This window comes from Cryptotermes secundus, unplaced genomic scaffold (genome assembly GCF_002891405.2).
Source record: "Cryptotermes secundus unplaced genomic scaffold, Csec_1.0 scaffold1109, whole genome shotgun sequence".
In the NCBI taxonomy this organism is placed as follows: Eukaryota; Metazoa; Arthropoda; class Insecta; order Blattodea; family Kalotermitidae; genus Cryptotermes; species Cryptotermes secundus.
Genome location: NW_019734980.1, coordinates 115,157 through 133,200, shown reverse-complemented (window position 1 = coordinate 133,200; position 18,044 = coordinate 115,157). Strand labels below are relative to the sequence as shown.

The window sequence follows — 18,044 nt, the reverse complement described above, 5'->3', positions numbered from 1 at the left end:
AACGGTTTCCATTGATTTATTATTGTATATCTTAGCACTTGAGGGGCACTTTGAAATCACAGTGCCCTAGGATATGATACGCACTATGTGACGAACGGTTTTCAGAAAAGTTCTGAGGCAGCGTCTACACGAGCGCACAAAACGCGTCCGTTGTAATGCACGTCGTGATGTCCGTTGTAGAAATAAACACGAGAGGCGAATGCTACGCTTTCTTCTGGCTCCATTGCAGACAGAGAACTACGCACCGCATTCTGCAACTGTGCGGTGTCCTCAGCAAGGTCCTCAGCAAAGTACGTTCATTACAACGGACGCATTTTGTGCGCTCGTGTAGACGCTGCCTATACCGTACAGGTGCATATAACTGCCGTGCATTGCTTTCTGGTTCTGTCCGTAACTGCTGCGACAAGTACAGGTTGGAAGATTTAATTCTTGCATTTTCAGTTTAGAAAATTCAAGTCTGAATGTTAAACGTTTTTTGTGTACTGTAAAATTTCGGTTCTTGCCCCAAGCCCTTGATTTTTCAACTGAGCTAGCCTCCTAGAACCTTCAGTTGCTGCAGCTACTCTTTCACACGCCTTTAGAGGGTCCTGTGGTCCTCCCGTTGCTGTCTCCTTTACTCAGTGTGTGCACCTTTTCTAGACAGGCTGTGAATTACCTTCCGGCCTAACTTGCAATGTACCGACGACACGGTGCAGAACTAACACTTAAACAGCAAGCACAGAGCAAGATGGCTCAAGCGGTAACGCTTATGAACTTGCATTTTGAAGGTGGTCGGTTCGAATCCCGGCTGGGACCCAGGCAAATGCCGGGGTAGCATCTCATGTTAGTCCATGAGCACTTGCTGCCACGCACTTCGCAATTCGTGTTGACTAAACATTTTACTATCCGACGCAGTTGTAATCTGGGACATTTCTTTTGGCTGGTCAAGGGCATCGTCCCTTCATCCGTTCCTTCACTTTTTTCGAGATTATCTGTAGCTACATAGCGGGGGGGGGAGCCCTGCGGATCAGCAGTGGGAGGTGGAGGAATTGTCTTGGTCTACTAAACTAGACGTCCCCGACAGTGTTCTGAGCAACTGTCAGCTTTGTTGAATAAACCACGAACATAGCAGGTGAGACGCCGGAAGCAGTGGTTTCAGGCAATGTAAGTGTCGCGAAATTTTTACGAAAGCGGCAGTGGAAGATCTGCAAGGAGTCCATCTCCAACGCCTCCATGTCCCGTATTCAGTGTTTTGTCTTTCTGCACAGAGGACCAGACCTGACCAAACGTTGCTCCAACTTTTTATTCGGGAAGTCCAGATTCAAATCCCGACCCGGAGACCGCCTATCCTGGCTGAAGATTTTCGTGCATTTTCTTAAGCTCTTCCAGCAAATGCAGGGCTGGTATGTGAACTTAGTCATGCCCACTTTCTCTCACGTCCTTTCCACTTCATTACTGACGAATAATCCTATCAGTCGACACTCTACTATAATCTGAATCATTGAAAATGTCAACACAAACCAAAGGAAAGTAAAAGCAACGAACATATGATTTTACACTTGCACACAATCATTAATTATACAATATATATGCATAAACTTGCTGTCAGAGATTCTTGTGAGTTATATTATTATGCAAACCCTCGTTTCCGGGGTGAGGGATAACCCACTACTTGTCAAGCTAGTTTCACTTGAAGTGAACTTATTAACATTGGTGGCTTTAATTTTATTATTTCGAGAGCAGTACGAATTACCATAGCATTTCGGCCAACTTCAGGGACACGAGTCAGTTAGAGACTCAATATATTGCAACCGTCCCTCTTATTTGCGCGCTGCTCTGGCCGCTCCATTCCTCCTCGTAGTTGCTACGGCTACTCCTGCTTGCCGCTCCGTCCACCTTTACTTTTCCTCAAACTCTGTTACTTTTAGATAATCTTCCTTGCAATTTGGGTACAGAAGTAACCAGGTTGGATTTAGGATAATGGTAGGCATGGAGCTCCTCCTCAGGTCGATAACAGGTCTTTCTTCGAAGAAACTTCAACACGACGAACCCTTGGCTTTACAACCTTAGGTTTAATTTACTTATTCTTTGTCACAATCACTAATCTATCATTTTCAATTATACATCACTAACTATTTATAGTAGTTACATTGACACTGTCCCGCCTACAAAGGCGATTCTATGAGGAAATAGCCAGTGCCTCTACTCACGAGGAGTGTATCTTATCAACTGCCTCCCACCGGCTTGACGACGCTAACAGACCTAAGGGCCTTCCCAGCACCACACCCTAGATGACATCATTCCCCACATCAATCCGGGGATCCACCGTCCACTCTCCAGCTACAAAACTGCACATACGAAATAATGCCGTGCTATCGTCACGTAGGCACCTCCCCTCCAGGGCCTCACACATTCAAGTCCATTAGTAATCGGTTACAATATATATGTTCTGAGCGGGCAGCATTTCATTCAACTCCGTGGCCAGTAGTCCGCAAGCGAACTATACCGACCGAGCGACCGCCTCTTGTCGGCCAAGTTAGTGCCAACTTTAGCGGATAGAGGGTGTCGCGTGATCAGCCCAATGAATCCCCACGGCCGTTAATCTCGGTTTTCTAGACCGGAGCCACTATTTCCTCGAAATATCTCCTCAGTTACCCTCGCGAGACTAAGTGAACCCCGTTCCAGACCCACTACTTTTCAGAAAATCTGGTAGAGCCGGGAATGGAACCCCGACCTCTGGATCTGTAGCCAGGAACTCTGGCCACTAGACCACAGAGGTGGTCGCAGCATTTAATGACTTCATCATATATATTCTTGTGTTCACAGAGCAAGGACAGTGAACCGGAAGTAGCCAATGACTACAGGGTGTCAAAATGGATTCCCGCTGCAATGACTGAGTTACAGACCGGGTACCTTGCCGCTTGTTTAAAAACCCAAAAACCGGAGGACACTCTTCTGCAGGAGCTTCTGCAGTACAGTTCTGAGTTCCCCATAGAGTTCCCAGTGCAGTCTGTGCTCTGCCGCGCTTTACTGAAGGAGCAGCCTGATGTCTCTGAAGAGATCCTGGAGCACCACATCAACTCGGCGTACCCAGTACTCCACGAAGCGGCACTGACCCTGTACATCGACTTCCTGGAATATAAGAAGAAGTTCGGTACAGCACAGGAGAAAGAGCTTTACGCCAATATGGGTGTAGTAGAACTTGTCCAGCGTTTCCTAGAGAAAAGAGCCGTTACATTTTGTGGAAGGTTCGATTCGTACATGTTGTTGTCGGGTGAAAAGGGTATAAGTGGATGGGACACGATAGGGACGCAGACGGAAACACCCCCACTCGTCCTGCAGGATTGTCTGAGCTATGATGAAATCAAGTTATCAGCTTTTCTAGCGCTGTCTAGTTACAGCGTTTTCACAAACACTGGAAGCCGCCGAAACCGCGGGATACCCTCTCCATCTCTGGAAGCGGTGCGACGACATGGCGTCGTTGTTGGGATCGTCGGCCCCCGTCTCTCTCATGGAGGGGTCATGGATCAGCATGAAATAATGATAACAAAAACGCAGAACGTGAAGAGGAACGGATACGGTTCAGCTTCGCAGAATAACGCCCTGCACTGTTGGCGCCAGATTTGGGCGGATTTTTATGCAGTTCCTAGTCTTCCGACATATAACAAAGTTTTAAGATCAGTCCAGAATACGAAGGCTGGTGAAAGGTTTGTGGCTGGTACAGAGATGATGTTCGACAACAATATATATGCAAAACGGATCTGTATCGCAGCAGAGCTACTGCTTCTGGAGGCTGAGAGCCGTGCAGCTGCTGAGAACACACAAGCCTACGTGCACGTCGTGGGGTTTGGACTTGGAGTCTGGAAGATTTCTGGACACCAGGAGAAAATATTCCTTGACTCATTTGCGACGTGTTTGAAACAGCTGCACCCGATTCTGAGTCATGTATCAGACGTTAATTTTGCCTGGTTCGCAGAGAGCACCTGCGGCGGGGTGGGAAATGGAGGCAGAATAGGCGACGACAAGCATTCCATACGGATACTGTTCTCACGAAGAGATCCACATTCTCCACTGGTGGATGCTGAAGACGCTAGTAAACTGTTGGTGGTGTCATACGCTTGGGATGGAAATTCACTGCCTGGAAACGAATTCTGGGAGCATTCTCTGGATACATCCGGAGATCCGGCAAATGCGTGTTCCACACAAGTGTCAGAACTTCAGAACCCGCACGTCAACCGGAATAAAATAAGCGGCAGAAACCTTCATGTGGCATGTTGTGAGTGGGGTGTTGTCCACGTGGAAGAATATTCACGCAGGAAAATAAATGAACTATCCGACTCCAAGATGTGACGTATAGAGAGGCGCTATCCAGGAACCTCGCTCTGTGCGAGTGTATAAGTCGGGTGACCATGTCTGTGGAAAGAGACTCCGGCGCACACGTTAAGAAGAAATGAGAGAAGGAATGGAGAGGCGTAAAGAGAGATGCAATTACATGATATAAACTTATCAGACCTCTTCTTTAAAATAAAGAATAAGACAGAAGCCCAACCCTCAGCCACATTCGCCCTACTTGTCCTGTTGTTAGTTTGGTCTGTATGATTGTTGCAGACGCTGCATACGACCCACTTACTTACTTACTTACGGAGCTGAGCCCTTCTTGAGGAGAAGCCAAATCTGCAGCTGATCAAGGATTTCCCATCTTTTTATGGAACCCGAAGGTTCATTGCCGTGTTCACAAGCACCCTCCACTGGTCTCTATCCTGAATGAGATCAATCCAATCCATACCATCTCATCCTATCTCTCTAAGATCCATTTTAATATTATCCACCCACCTACGCTTCCCTTCATACCTGGAGGACGTCTTCTCCGTCCGCAACCTGAGGACGCGTCATACCGTGGTGACAAGGGACCCACCTAACGTGGGCATACGACCCACTGCTCGGTAAAATTACGCAGCTCCTGCAGAACTAGTAACCAGAAATTTCCACCCTCACTTTGAAATAAACTGAATAAATTTCGGCGTATTCGGACGTTTAATGAAAGAGGATTTCAAAGGGCCATGTATTTTGATAAGTCTATCGCCAGGCTTGCCGTGATGCAATGAGTGGTATTTAGTGTCAGCTTCATCATAACACTGTCGTTCAGTGACTCGGAAATGTGTACATGTGAAAATATTTATACAGCCTCACCCCAAAGCTTCATCTTCTATTGAAGGCGTGAAGCAGCTACGTTGTGTACAGCTGTACATGAGGGGCGCACTGCAGCAGATTCGAAATATGCCCCTCTATTCTGCATTTGAGTTTTGTAACGCAACTACAAAAATATCATGATATACCACATAGCTAACCATTTTTAATGAAACATTTGAAAATGTTGCAGAATTTATGGATCTCGCAACATTAGGGCATAGAAATGGGAGAACGCGAGGAATACATTCTGCATAGACTCGTCGTTATTCAGTTCGAAACCACACAAACCTAATTTTCACAAATACGGTTATTACTGCTCCCAGCAATGTTCTGGAAAGACTATGGAAAACGCGAGAAGACTCTTTACCAAACTAAAGAAAAAATGAAAATATTGTGACCGATAGATCCATTGCCAAGTAAGAGCTGTGTAAGCAGGCAACAGTATAGCAGCCAATGCTAGGTAACGACTGTATAGCACGGAACAGTGGAGCGATTGTTAGAAGCGGTGTTTTCTGTGTGGGTCGTTCCGACCCGGTTGACAAAATTCACAGATCTTATAACCGCCCTAATGGCCCACAAGCCTAAATTGTAATTCGTTATGGATAATTATCAGTATTTTATAATAATTACGCAGAGTGTGTACGTAGAGTGTGACATAGCCCATCTCTTGCACACTCGAAGCGGCCTATTTCCCAGATGGACCACACAAAGACACCAGATGGACTCCTGGTGATTTAGTTCAGCGTTTCTTAGAATTTTGGTTCCAGAGTCGCTCGGCGACTCACTTTGAAAATTTAACTCTTGACAGGTCCTGCTAGTCGTAAGTCACACGTAGGCGTGCCAGAAGGGGACGCTATGGCCAGCATACATCATTCCCTGTCAAAAGTTACGTTAGGTCATTAAAGAAAAAAATTGCCTGTAGAGTAAAGATGATTGGAGGTAGCGGATTCAAAGTCAATTCCCTTACTTCAAATCTGGCCAATCCTCAAAAGTTGAGGGTGTGACTTGGGAACTCCGAGGAAACTGGAGAGGCTCACATCTCTTCAGAAAAAGAGTCTTCAAACGGTCTTCAAAAAAGGTGGTGGTCCAGCTAGGACATAATTCAGGCGCGAATTCAGCATCACAAAAATATTTCAGCTAAAGAAAAAAAAAATATTTTTACAGCAGTTTGTAAGTGTTTGGTGGTTCAGTTTGCAAATAAGTGTCAGCGTCTAGTGAATTGTGTGTGTGAACTGTTCTTTTCTTCAAAGAATAAAGTGTTCTCTTCTACAAAGTGCACGTGGTGTCGTATCATTAGACAGTTCTGCCTCCCTGACGGAGCGAGACCCGTAAAAAGATCCTGAGACAGTCTCAACTCTATCTTTTGAGGTAGTATAATCACCTGTGTTCCTTGGCAAGCGTCCCACACTGTTCCGGTTTAGTGAGCATTCCACCTAAGCTCAATGGCGCCCAACAGATTAAAAGTATAAATCTAAAAAAAGAGAGAGAGAGAGAGGGAGAAAGGAGTGGAGTCAGGTGGAACCAGCGGAAGAAGACAGAGACAAAGACACAATGAAGCATCAGCAACAGCCGCTGCAGGTGGAAAGTCAGGTGAGGGAACAGGATGGTTAGGGAGCGATAAGAATCTTGAGCAGTTTTAAAGCCTGGCCTCTGAATTAATTTCACCTACAATCCAAATTAGGTAGGGGGAAGAAGCCGATAAAGCGGCTTTACTGCTCCTCTAGCTTCGGTAATCAGGCTATCAACAAGAAAAATTACACTCTCGGACCCCAATAATGAATTCCCTGCTCTGGAGAGTCTACTGAAACACAAGCGGAAGCTAAGGAAAATGTGTCGAGTGAAACTGCAGTTAATTGGGCCACCAAAACCCTCAGACGAATGACCCGTAGAAAGGCACTCGAACGGTGGGAAACAAAAGTAGGGAACTGTGAGGTCACACCTCAAGCTCTGTGACCTATTGCGAAATCGCTTATGATAAGGGATGGACCAAAGGCACCAACCGCTATTCATGAATTTTTAGGAATAACATATCACCCGAACGAGAAAGACAAATTGATTGCCGATTGTTTAGAAAACCAGCCCACATCTCATGACCTGTGTGACGAAAGCCATGAGCGACGGGTAGAGACTGGAGTACAAGGTCTGCTCGCGCCTGTTGGGGAAAGTAAGACCTTGCGACAGACATAAATTAGTCAATTTATTGAAACTGAGAAGGGCTCGTGGACTTCACTGTATTCCAAACGAATGCCTCAGGCACCTTCCAATGAGACCACTGGTACATCTGACCATTTATTTATTCACTGCCTTCCGCTGTCCCATTTTCTATGGCCTTTGAAGGAAGCAAAGGTTATAACGTTACTGAAACCCGGTAAGGACCCAAAATTTACGCCCGATTAGCCTCTTGTCTACAACAGGCAAGCTATTCCAAAAAGTTTTCTGAAAAAAGTCCAGAGGCACATTGAAGAAAAGGGACTGATGAATGCAAGCCAGTTTGGTTTCCATGCCCATCACAGCACAACACTTCAATGTATGAGGCTTACGGACCACGTAACCTAAAATTTCAACAATAACATGTCTACGGCTGCTGTATTCTTGGATATTGAAACAGCCTTTGATAGAGCATAATATCTTGGCTTGCTATATGTTATTGGAATTGAAAAATTTTATCGGTGTAATAAAGCGTATTAGCTCTATCCTTTCAGAGTCTCGGTAAGAGGTAAAATGTCTACGCCAAGAGATATACAAGCAGGGATGCCACAAGGTTCCGTCCTGTCACCCGCATTGTACAGTCTGTGTGTATATAAATGATAAGCCCCCAAACACCTGATGTCTGTCTAGGTCTCTTTGCTACTGACATTTGTATAAATGCAACAGACCGCAAAGAGGTTATGTCTATTGAGACATGGTGTGAGCGCTGGAACATGAAAATTAATGAAGGTAAGGCTCAGACAGTCTACTTTTCTAATAGACCTACGCCCCCAAAGGTTCATCTTACACTGAATGGACGGAATATCCCCTTCGTCAGTCATGTTAGCGTTTACAAATTAAGGTTCACCGCATCATTGGAAATTTTCCACGGAGTACACTGGTCCGTGATTTGCACAGGCTTTCGACCTTCCGTTTGTATATACGATCATATAACAAAATTATGTCGGTAACAAACATAAGTCATTCAAAATCTTGAGCATGAACATGTTCGCAGTACAAGATGTGCGGAGGCTTGAACTTGGCCGCGGTCAATCTCATGATCTTCCAAGTGACTATGGTGCTATTGTAGCGTTGTAGCGTAATTAGTAAACCAGACATGGTCTCCTTTGCAAAGCCTGGAGTGACAGAGGGCCTGTATATAGTGCGAAAGCAAGAATTTTCAATAACACGCTATATGTACTGTACGTACACTTGACAAGGCCAAGCATATTCATAAGAGACAAATCCATCTTCTCGTCAGAGAGGATGCTACATAAGTACTATGACAGCAAGGCTTCAGTTGCAAATAAAGTCTCTGGTCGTGATCCTCAAGGGGCTTGGCGCCAAGGCGATCTGATCGGCGGCAAACCGCCAGTCAGAAAATAACTGACTCTGCCTCTGCCTCACGAGACAGTCCTGTGGCAGCAGTTAGAAGAGTAGGAGTTTAATATTAGACGGCCGCCAGCCTGCGAGGACGCGACCCCGGGAGCAGACAATGTCCCCTTCTGGAAGACGTTACCAAGCAGAGCAGTGAAACTCGTGACAGAGAACACTGATCTTTGCGTGACAGTGATTTGTAAAGTGTAGTCACGAGTTGTTATGGAGTGCAATAAATCCGATTACCAATCCAAACCCCGTCTATAGTCACTCTATCACGTGACAATATATTGCATTTGAATATGAAGAGTACTCTCTTCTGGGATGTGGAACTATGTTGTTCGGCAGAAGTACACCGACGTTTCGGGGAAACATACTGGCTCAAAGAGAGGCAATCGATTATGAATAAACTCTGCCAGTTCTTGGTTATTGCCGGTCACATGACTTACCCTTCGACATTGAAGACGGAAACAATATGATACTCCAAAAGATTTGTGACCTACCGGACTGCACAGCGCCAAATCGCAGAAGAGACTACTCTTCAATAATATAAATATATCCACAACATTTATGGAAATCCATCATACCAAGTCTGATCAAAATTTGTCACATGGTTTGGGCACCGTTACTTGAGGACAGACATGTCGATTCTTCTCAGCCACTTTCAAATCTACCGTTCTAAGAGCAGAGACCTGTTTGTCAAAGAGTTTCATGAACAGGAGTCTCTATATAAGGTGCAGGAGGGTCGAAGGGCTAATCTAAATAGATTGGAATATACTGTCTTTCGAATGCTGATAGAATGGTGTTCCCATGCTCTGTTAAAATATTTAAAGACTGCATCAGAATATATTTAGATTAGCTAAATGTATTTCTCTGAACATCGGTCTGCTGTACTATATTCTTATATGCTTAGGGCTTGCAATAATTAAACGTAGATTGAAGAAAGTTCGACCATTACAACTTTCATTGAGGATCCTGTTTCATATTTTCAGGCTACATCTGTCGAATAATCTATCCTGTTTATATCATATAATTATATTTATCACGAATGTTCATCTTCATACTGTCTTTTAATGAAGGATATAACACTCTGTTTTCAGAACTCGAATGTTCAAGACTGTACATAGCAACCCCACCACTGGCCACGTTCCTGGCCCACTTCCGCCGTACACTCACAGCCTGTCTCTCTCTCTCTATGATCCTCATAATGCTGTCTTCGCACCTCATCTCTCTCTCAGTTTCTTGAACGGACGTTTATCAAGAGATTTTCCCACCAAGTTCTCTATGTTTCCCCCTTTCTAGCCACATCCTCGTCCCATCACTCCTCCCTTGGTATCGCTCTCCTAAAACTGGATGTAAATAACTCTGAGGTGGATAAGTTGAATATAATTTGTCTTGAAGAAGAAAGAATGTGGTCTTAAGTTCGGAAGAAAATTCTTCAACATGCTTCTACTCCTTGTTGATATTCTTGTTATCATTTTCCGGCTGAAAGTTTGATGCCCAGCACTGGACATCTCTGACGTCCCCAGTGGGCGTTCGTGTCCTTTTGTTTCTCATCTGCTGGTGAAGGAACGCCGCTGGAACTACGTTTCTTGTGAGTTTGGTAGACGTTCTACGTCCTCCGGTCGCAAGAGGATTACTGGCGTTGGTCCTGCCAAATGCTGGCATTCTGGGTGCAATGCTGACGTGCAGTTTATCTTCAGCCGCACTGCTAGATTTCTGAACTGCAAAATCCTCACCAGCTTTGACATCCTCTTCTTCTTTGGCCGTGTCTTCTTCCTTCTCAACTTTGATTTGTGGCCGAGGGAACGCGCTGGTGTTTCCCTGGTTTGATCTATGTATCTTGTTTTGTGATGCAGGTTCAACCATAAGCAAGTTATTCCCATTTCTGTCGCACACGAGAGGAGCCCTGAGCATGAGCAGATGGTGCGTGTGGCGGTGGTGACGACAGCGGAGGGATTGCTGCAGGCGTGCCACTGCGCCGTCGCTGCAGGTCCCGTTGCTCTGCGAGACGTTACACAGAGGCGCCTCACACTTCACGTGCACCTCCAGATCTCTGTTACATGCGTTGTTAGTGTTGTTTAAAGTCGCTTGCTGCTGATGTTTCTTCTGCCATTCCAGCACGTTGCTCAGCAGACGGATGTACCTGCAGCAGTTCGAACATGATTCAGTTTAAATAAGCAGCTACTGGGATTCAAGCAAGAAGGCGGGTGTCTGCTTACTGCAAGGTAGCAGGTGTCATCACGTGATGACAATTACACGCATAAGCATCAAGCAAAATGCGACATTCAGAAAGTAACGCCACTTTGNTACCTCGGTCTACATAGGGACGGGTTACGGGTTGGATGAATGCAGTTCGATTCCCGATAGGGAAAAGAGATTTTTCTCTTCCCCACAGGGTCCACACGGGTTCTGGGGTGCACCAAGCCTCTTATCGAAGGGGTACATGGGGATATTTCTCCGGGGGTAAAACGTCAGAGGTGTTCTGGTGACCACTCACCTCACTCTAATGGTGGAGCTATACATCCACTCCCCCATACGTCTTCATGACGTGGTTATATATTCTTCGAGTCACTTCGAGACAAATACATAAGGTCTGGGATTCACACATATGTTTTGTATCATACAGACAATTTAAAAACATCTGCGTTCATTTTGATACATACTTCTTGCTGTCTGAGGCACTTATATGTAACTAATTTCATTAAATATAAAAATAGTGGGATATTTTACACTTAAATTCAGGCTCGTTCCCTCGTATATATCTTTCATTGCAAATGTTCAGTATGGGCGATTACGCTGTATTGGTGATTCTAATATCGTGTACAGTGCTAACTACCTACCTTCTTTGAGCTCAGCCCTTCTTGAGAAGCCACCAATTGTGCAGCTACTAAAGAACTTCCCAGCATTTTATGGAACCCGAAGGTTCATTACTGTGTTCACAAGAACCCTTCACATGTCCATATCCTGAGCCAGATCAATCCAATTCATACCATCCCATTCTATCTCTCAAAGATCCATTTTATATTGTCCACCCAACTTCACATATATTGAGCACTTTGACATAAGGTCGTAACGAGAGGATGTCATATATGACCCCCACGCAATTACTGTAACTTTAAATGTATAACCATTTAGTATTAAGGATACCCTTGGCATAAACAGTCCTAAAGAGACCACACACGATATTGTTTCAAGCAAGGAAGATTGAGATACGACCAGTGGCCTCACCACTGAGTGCGTACAGGCCACATGGCTAGCTAAAATAAACACTGTAGCGCGTGGTGGTTTTTTCGGGACAAAGCCGAGGCTAGGCAGACACAAGGCAGCTCGCCTGACGCGAGGGTCTCACTCTTTCTTTCTAAATGTAAAACTACTGTATTTCTTTCTAGTGTTTCATTTCTTCAATAAACTTGGTTATTAATATTATCAACGTGTGGAGCGTGGTCTGTTTAATCTTGGGCTTTAGCGTCAGCTCCTGCACCAAGACGAACCCCGGACTCTCGGTGGCACTAGTGAGAGTTTTTAGTAACAAGTACGCGGCGGCGGCGGGATCTGCCACCCCCACCGGCGCCGGGTAAAGACGTTACAAGGATGGAAATGAAGCACAGTATATTAGAGAGAAGTGAGTTGTTAGGTTCACAGTCTGACTCACTTAAACCTCGAGGGTAAGGTGGGTCCAGAAACCGGTTCACACTGTCAAGGCTACCTGATGGCCATGCGCAGAATCTCATTCTTCGAGAGCTTCTTGTCCGGCGGGTGTGTGGGCACCAGCTTCCGCAGTTCCGCGAAGGCGCCGCTCACGTTCTGCTGCCGCCAGCGCTCCCGGCTGTTGGTGAAGATCTTGCGTACTATGATGCGTGGCGTAGAGTGCGGGTGGTTGGGGAGAAGTCCCGGTAGATGGCCTTGCACCTCGCCGCCACTTGCAACGCTACAGCCGGCAGGAGACAATGCCGAAAATGCACCCCTGTCATATTATTTAAGAAATGGATATAATTCGAACTCTTAACGTCGATTTCAAGTATCTAATTATAAAGTAATTCACCCAACTGATTAATCAACTAACTAAATACCGTATGAAGTAAATGAAATGCCTACGTTCTTCCAAATTTCCACCTGAGATAGATGTTATTACATCCCCTGATGCAGGGTGATGAGTACGGGAAATGTTCTTCAGTGCAGAATTTCTTTTCACGTTACAAACAAAGCTAGTTCCGTGCCTTGCACTTTGTAATTATTATTGTTATTACTGAAATTACTATTATTATTTAATGAAATTATTGTTTTTGTTGTTGTTGTCTGTTTGTTTACTTGTCTGCATTATTGTGTTTTCCTCCATTGCTTGCCTGTAATTTGTCTTTGACTTTATGTTGTGTTTGTCCATAATGTAATTACTTGTATCTACCCTGTGATCTGTCTGTAATTGGCCTTGCAGCTGTTGACTCGGTACATAAATATTAAGAATTTAATTAAATTATTAAAAGTAAAGAAAAAAAGTAAAGCTACCCCTGTAACAGGCCTTGAAGACACATAGGGTTGTGAGACGTCGAGTCTCCCAAATTTTCTCTAGGCAATCGGATCACAGATGGCATTAAAGTAGTCAGCCGTGCGCGCCAGCCGCCCTTTACACGCAGGAAGATTCCTGGTACTCATTTCTGTTAGATGCTGAGTCGACCTCAGGGCCATAGTGAGGCTGGAAGGATTAGGCAAATTGAAAAATCCACCGCATTGGGATTCGAACCCGCTACCTTCCGGCTTGTAGCATAGTGCCATAATCAACCACCCTGCCGCGTGCGTCATTATTATTATTATTATTATTAGTGGGGTGAGACTTAGTCCACTTGGTACTGCGGCCACTACTGGCCTACTGTACCAGCATCAGATGACAGAGATTGTGGAGAAGTTGGTGGAATGAAAATTGGCAGGAAAAACTGAAACACTCGGAGAAAGCCTGCCCCAGTGCCATTTTGTCCACCACAAATCCCACATAACCTGACCTTGGTTCGAACCCGGGCCGCCGCGGTGGAAAACGAGCGACTAAGGGCCTGAGCTATGGCACGGCCTACCTAGTAATTTTCTTTATAAGTATCCGCATTTTCGTTGTGCTGTGACTGTACATGCATATGCACTTTCTGGAAGAGCCGGAATGGCGTAGTCGGTATTGCGGCTGGCTACGGGCTGGACGTGAGGAGCCGGGATAGCTCAGTCGGTATAGCGACTGGCTACGGGCTGGACGTGAGGAGCCGGGATAGCGCAGTCAGTATAGCGACTGGCTACGGGTTGGACGTGAGGAGCCTGGATAGCGCAGTCAGTATAGCGCCTGGCTACGGGCTGGACATGAGGAGCCGGGATAGCGTAGTCAGTATAGCAACTGGCTACTGACTGAACGACCGAAGGGACGGAGTTCGAGTCCCGGTAGGGGCAAGAATTGTGACTTCTCCAAGTCATCCAAAGCGGCTCCGAGGTTAACCAACCTCCTACCCAATTGGTACCGGCGGCTGTTTCTCCGGCAGTAAAGCACCTGGGGCGTGAAGCTCACCACTCACCTCCAAATAGTGCCGAGGTCAAGAAAATGCGTGTGTTTATACAGCCACTCCCCATACACCTTCATGGCGTAGGGCTTAATTAATTAAATACAGGGACAGTATTTTAACTATATGTACACTTCCAGGAGCAATTTTATATAAAAATAACATCCAAATATATACGAAATAACCACAACATTAAATATCCATAGGAAGGAGAGAGCTCTAGATCGCATCAAGGGGAGGAACTGTTTTGGAAGGGACTGTGGACCTGTCGTCTTGACAGATTACAGATGAATGAATGAATGAAGTCCTAGTATACAAAATTAGCAAATTCGTTATTTGCAGTTAATTACTTGCGGCTTTTTAATTAAATTTAATTAGCCATTCGTGATACAGTGCCTATAGGGAAACGTATGTTTATGACATTATGAGAAGTGGACTTCTTTAGGGGTCAGTGTTGTTGGAAAGAGGAATTGTTCTTAAACTTACATTGAAGGTCTAAATTTCCATAATAAGTTTTGATTAATAAGTTTTTCTAATGATTAGCCGCCGTTGCTGTCTCGGAAAGAGAGGCATAAAGACGGACGGAGGGAAAAGCGGACAGACATGACAGCTACATACTCTGATATTAAAGAACATCTAATAAAATGTAAACTTTTATTTTATCTTCGTCTGATGAAATATTTTCAAAATTCAATTTGAGCTTCATCCTATTTTTGTCCCACACGAACCAAAATTAAATTCGACCGACGACTTTACTGTGCAGCCTCCAAACCAAATTTAATCTAAATCCACTCAGTAGTTTCGAGAATGAAACACATAGATATCCTGGTTAATGCTGCAGACCGAATATTTCACCCATTCACTCATATTTAAGCCATCGACTTATGCCAAATTCTCTCTACTCAAAATACAGGTATCCTTGTAACAGGCCTTGGAGGCCCATAGGGTTGTGAGATGTTGAGGTTCCCACATTTTCTAGAAAATCGGCGCATAGATGGCGATAAGGTTGTCATCCCTCTGCGCCGGCCACCCTTTACCATCAAGAACATTCCTGGTACTCATTTCTGTTGAAGGCTGAGTAGACCCCAAGGCCATAGTGCGGTTGGAAGGATTAGGTAAACTGAAAGAAATCCAGTGACCTTATCGGGATTCGATCCCGCGACCTTCCGGCTTGTAGCTTAGCGCCTCAACAAACTACGCTACCACGTGCCACCCCCTACTCAAAATACATACTGCAAGTAAATTCAAAGACCTCAAAATGAGTACTTCTTACCACATAATATACCCTCACATGAACCGTGTCTCTCATCCAATAAACAAACGATTTGTATATTTGTTGGTAAGTATTAGCAACCAGTGTTTTTTTTAAGTCTCCTATTTTTTGCAATCTGTAAAAGTTACAATAAGCAAACGGTGGAATCATATAATATTGGCTGACCGAAAGGAGTGGCACATCACAGCCTTCAACTGATGTCCATTGAGCCTGGACGCTAGAAACCTGCACTGGCAGTTCGGTTGAAGAGGGACACTGGTTCTTGATGGGCATATGAGTGCAGAAGACAGTTAAACCTACAAGAAACGGCGAGAGGCGGTGCCTTATTCTTAATGTGCATAACTGTACCTGCCGGCTGGAGTGGCCGAATCAGGTCTGTTGTCTTCATCCTCGTCTTCATCCGAGTCGGGGAGAGAGAAATCGTCAGACATGAGATCATCTTCCATTTCCTCTGACAACGAGTCCATGTCAGCACCGGTGCCTGCCGTGGGGCCCCTCGCACCTTCGCTCCTTGCCTCGCCAGGGCGCCGCGGCGGAGACGAGGTCGTACTGTAGTCCGTTCCGTCGCCGTCACCGGACCACTCCATCTCAAACATGGAGGGGGAGAACGTGATCAAGGGCTGAAAAGGACACGTCCTTGTATAGGGCATTTTTCTTAAATAATTCATTGTTACGAAGCCATAAATATCACAATTCTGAAATTAATATGGCGAGATTATGGTAGACAAAGTGGCAGTGGGGTGAGTTTTCTCCGAGTATTTCGGTTTCCCTTGACAATTCTCATTCCACCGACTGCTTCACAGTCACCCTCGCCTATCATCCGGGCCTGGTACAATAGACCAACTAGTGGCCGACGTACTAAGTAAAGGCAGTCTCACCCCACCCCACGGAACTAAATAAAAAGTGGCGAAATCTTCTACGCTTATGACATGTATACATACAGGATCTCGTTTTCAAAAACTTCTAAGTAACGGACTTGAGCACTGAAGCTGCCATGAATGAATTAGTGGGCTCACTGTACCAGTGCAATGGAAGCGAATCCTCTTCTTCATTCTACAAAACTGTGTAGCAGCAAGTAACCCGACTCCAGTAAAGCACATTAAAATGGATCTCTACATGCACTCCCCCATACGCCTTCATGGCGTAGTGCTTAATTAGTTAAACACAAGACAAATTTACCTTTTACCTATACGCCTATTATTTAGAGTAGAACTCTTCTCTGTGACCCAATTTCTGCATAAGCAACCACGTCCCACGGCTTTCTTCAAAGCGACAGAGCTCCTGTCACAGAAACTCTCCTTTGCATCATCGGTCTGACATAGCGCAAGAGCGCTACAGGACGTGTGTTCGCATTCCGAAACTGCTTTCTTTATCAGTTTGTGTGCATCCTAACGTCTGGGGTTCATTTACTTCAGATAAAAATGTACGCGTATGGGCCAAAGCACTGTCTTCGCCCGCTCGAACGCTGGGATCGTGGGTTCGATTCTCACTCAAGGCATGAATGTCTGTTTGCTTTTATTCTGTGTTTTTGTAGGTAGCGGCCTTGCGGCGGACTGATCCCTCATCCAAGGAGTCCTACCGACTGTGTATAGGATTAAGAAAATGAAGTGAAACAAAGCGTTTCACGGATACCCTATGCTCCAATGTGGGAGCAACAGCAGAGAGAGAGAGAGAGAGAGATCGGCCGAAGGTAATCACGATAATCACTACGCGGAATCAGACATTAGGCCTATGCTCCCTATAATTGCATTAAGCATACCGAAGAGTGATTCAAATGCAAACAGTAGCCCATTAATATCAAATGCGTGTATATGAAAAGGGGCTCTATTTCAAGCCATGTCCAATTTTTGGTGGTGTGACCAGTTGTAAGGAAATCGTTAAAAGCCTACTAAAATATTACCTAAACATTATGTTGAGCCGCTATCGAACAAAACTGACCCTCTCAACAACGTTTAGATCAGGTGCTTCAGTTCCAAATTTAAGCAAAATCCGTTGCGTTGTTTAGATGTCCGCTTTATAAAACCCATGAAACTGCACTGAAGTCATTCAGCTGAGAAGATGACAGGCAAAACATGGACAGTCACTGTACCTCGTGTCCCGAAGAGTCAACACCCGGACTAGCAGGGCTCAGTGTTCTAGGAACTTCCTGCTTTGGGTGATTACTGAACACTTATCAGTGTCCCGGCACGTGACGCTGACGAGTTCACTGGACGGGCAACTCAGCAGGCAAACTAAAGAGAGGCCTTTCTTTCGGTAAGGGGGGTTTTACTCTGCACCTACTCATAGTGACCACACTCGAACGCGATCCTAGAGCAGAGGTTCCCATGCTTCTTGGGTCCACTTACTACCTGGATTCTCTTTGGCGGACCGCTTGAATATTAACAGATATATTTTAAGAATTTTAAGTAGACGAGAATAAAATTTAGTCAAAATTTATCCCTCGAATTACTTTACAATTGTACTGCAATATCTCCGTGAATTAGTGGGATTTCCACAAATAATTACAT

The 18,044-nt window shown here is 45.1% G+C and overlaps 1 protein-coding gene across 2 annotated transcripts in view; it reads right to left on the bottom strand.

Annotated features, from left to right (window-relative positions):
• Window positions 1–9,613: 9,613 nt before the first annotated feature.
• The window catches only part of LOC111869159, a 113,545-nt gene continuing 105,114 nt past the window's right edge, over window positions 9,614–18,044 (bottom strand). Inside the window, exons 5-7 of one of the 2 annotated variants that reach the window (XM_033753304.1) lie at window positions 15,886–16,157; window positions 12,443–12,700; window positions 9,614–10,879 (exon numbers count right to left, since the gene is read on the bottom strand). In XM_033753304.1, coding sequence (XP_033609195.1) covers window positions 10,183–10,879; window positions 12,443–12,700; window positions 15,886–16,157 — 1,227 coding nt within the window. In that variant the 3' untranslated portion in view covers window positions 9,614–10,182. The remainder of the gene's footprint in view (window positions 10,880–12,442; window positions 12,701–15,885; window positions 16,158–18,044) is intronic. The other variant, XM_033753305.1, reaches the window with a different exon arrangement.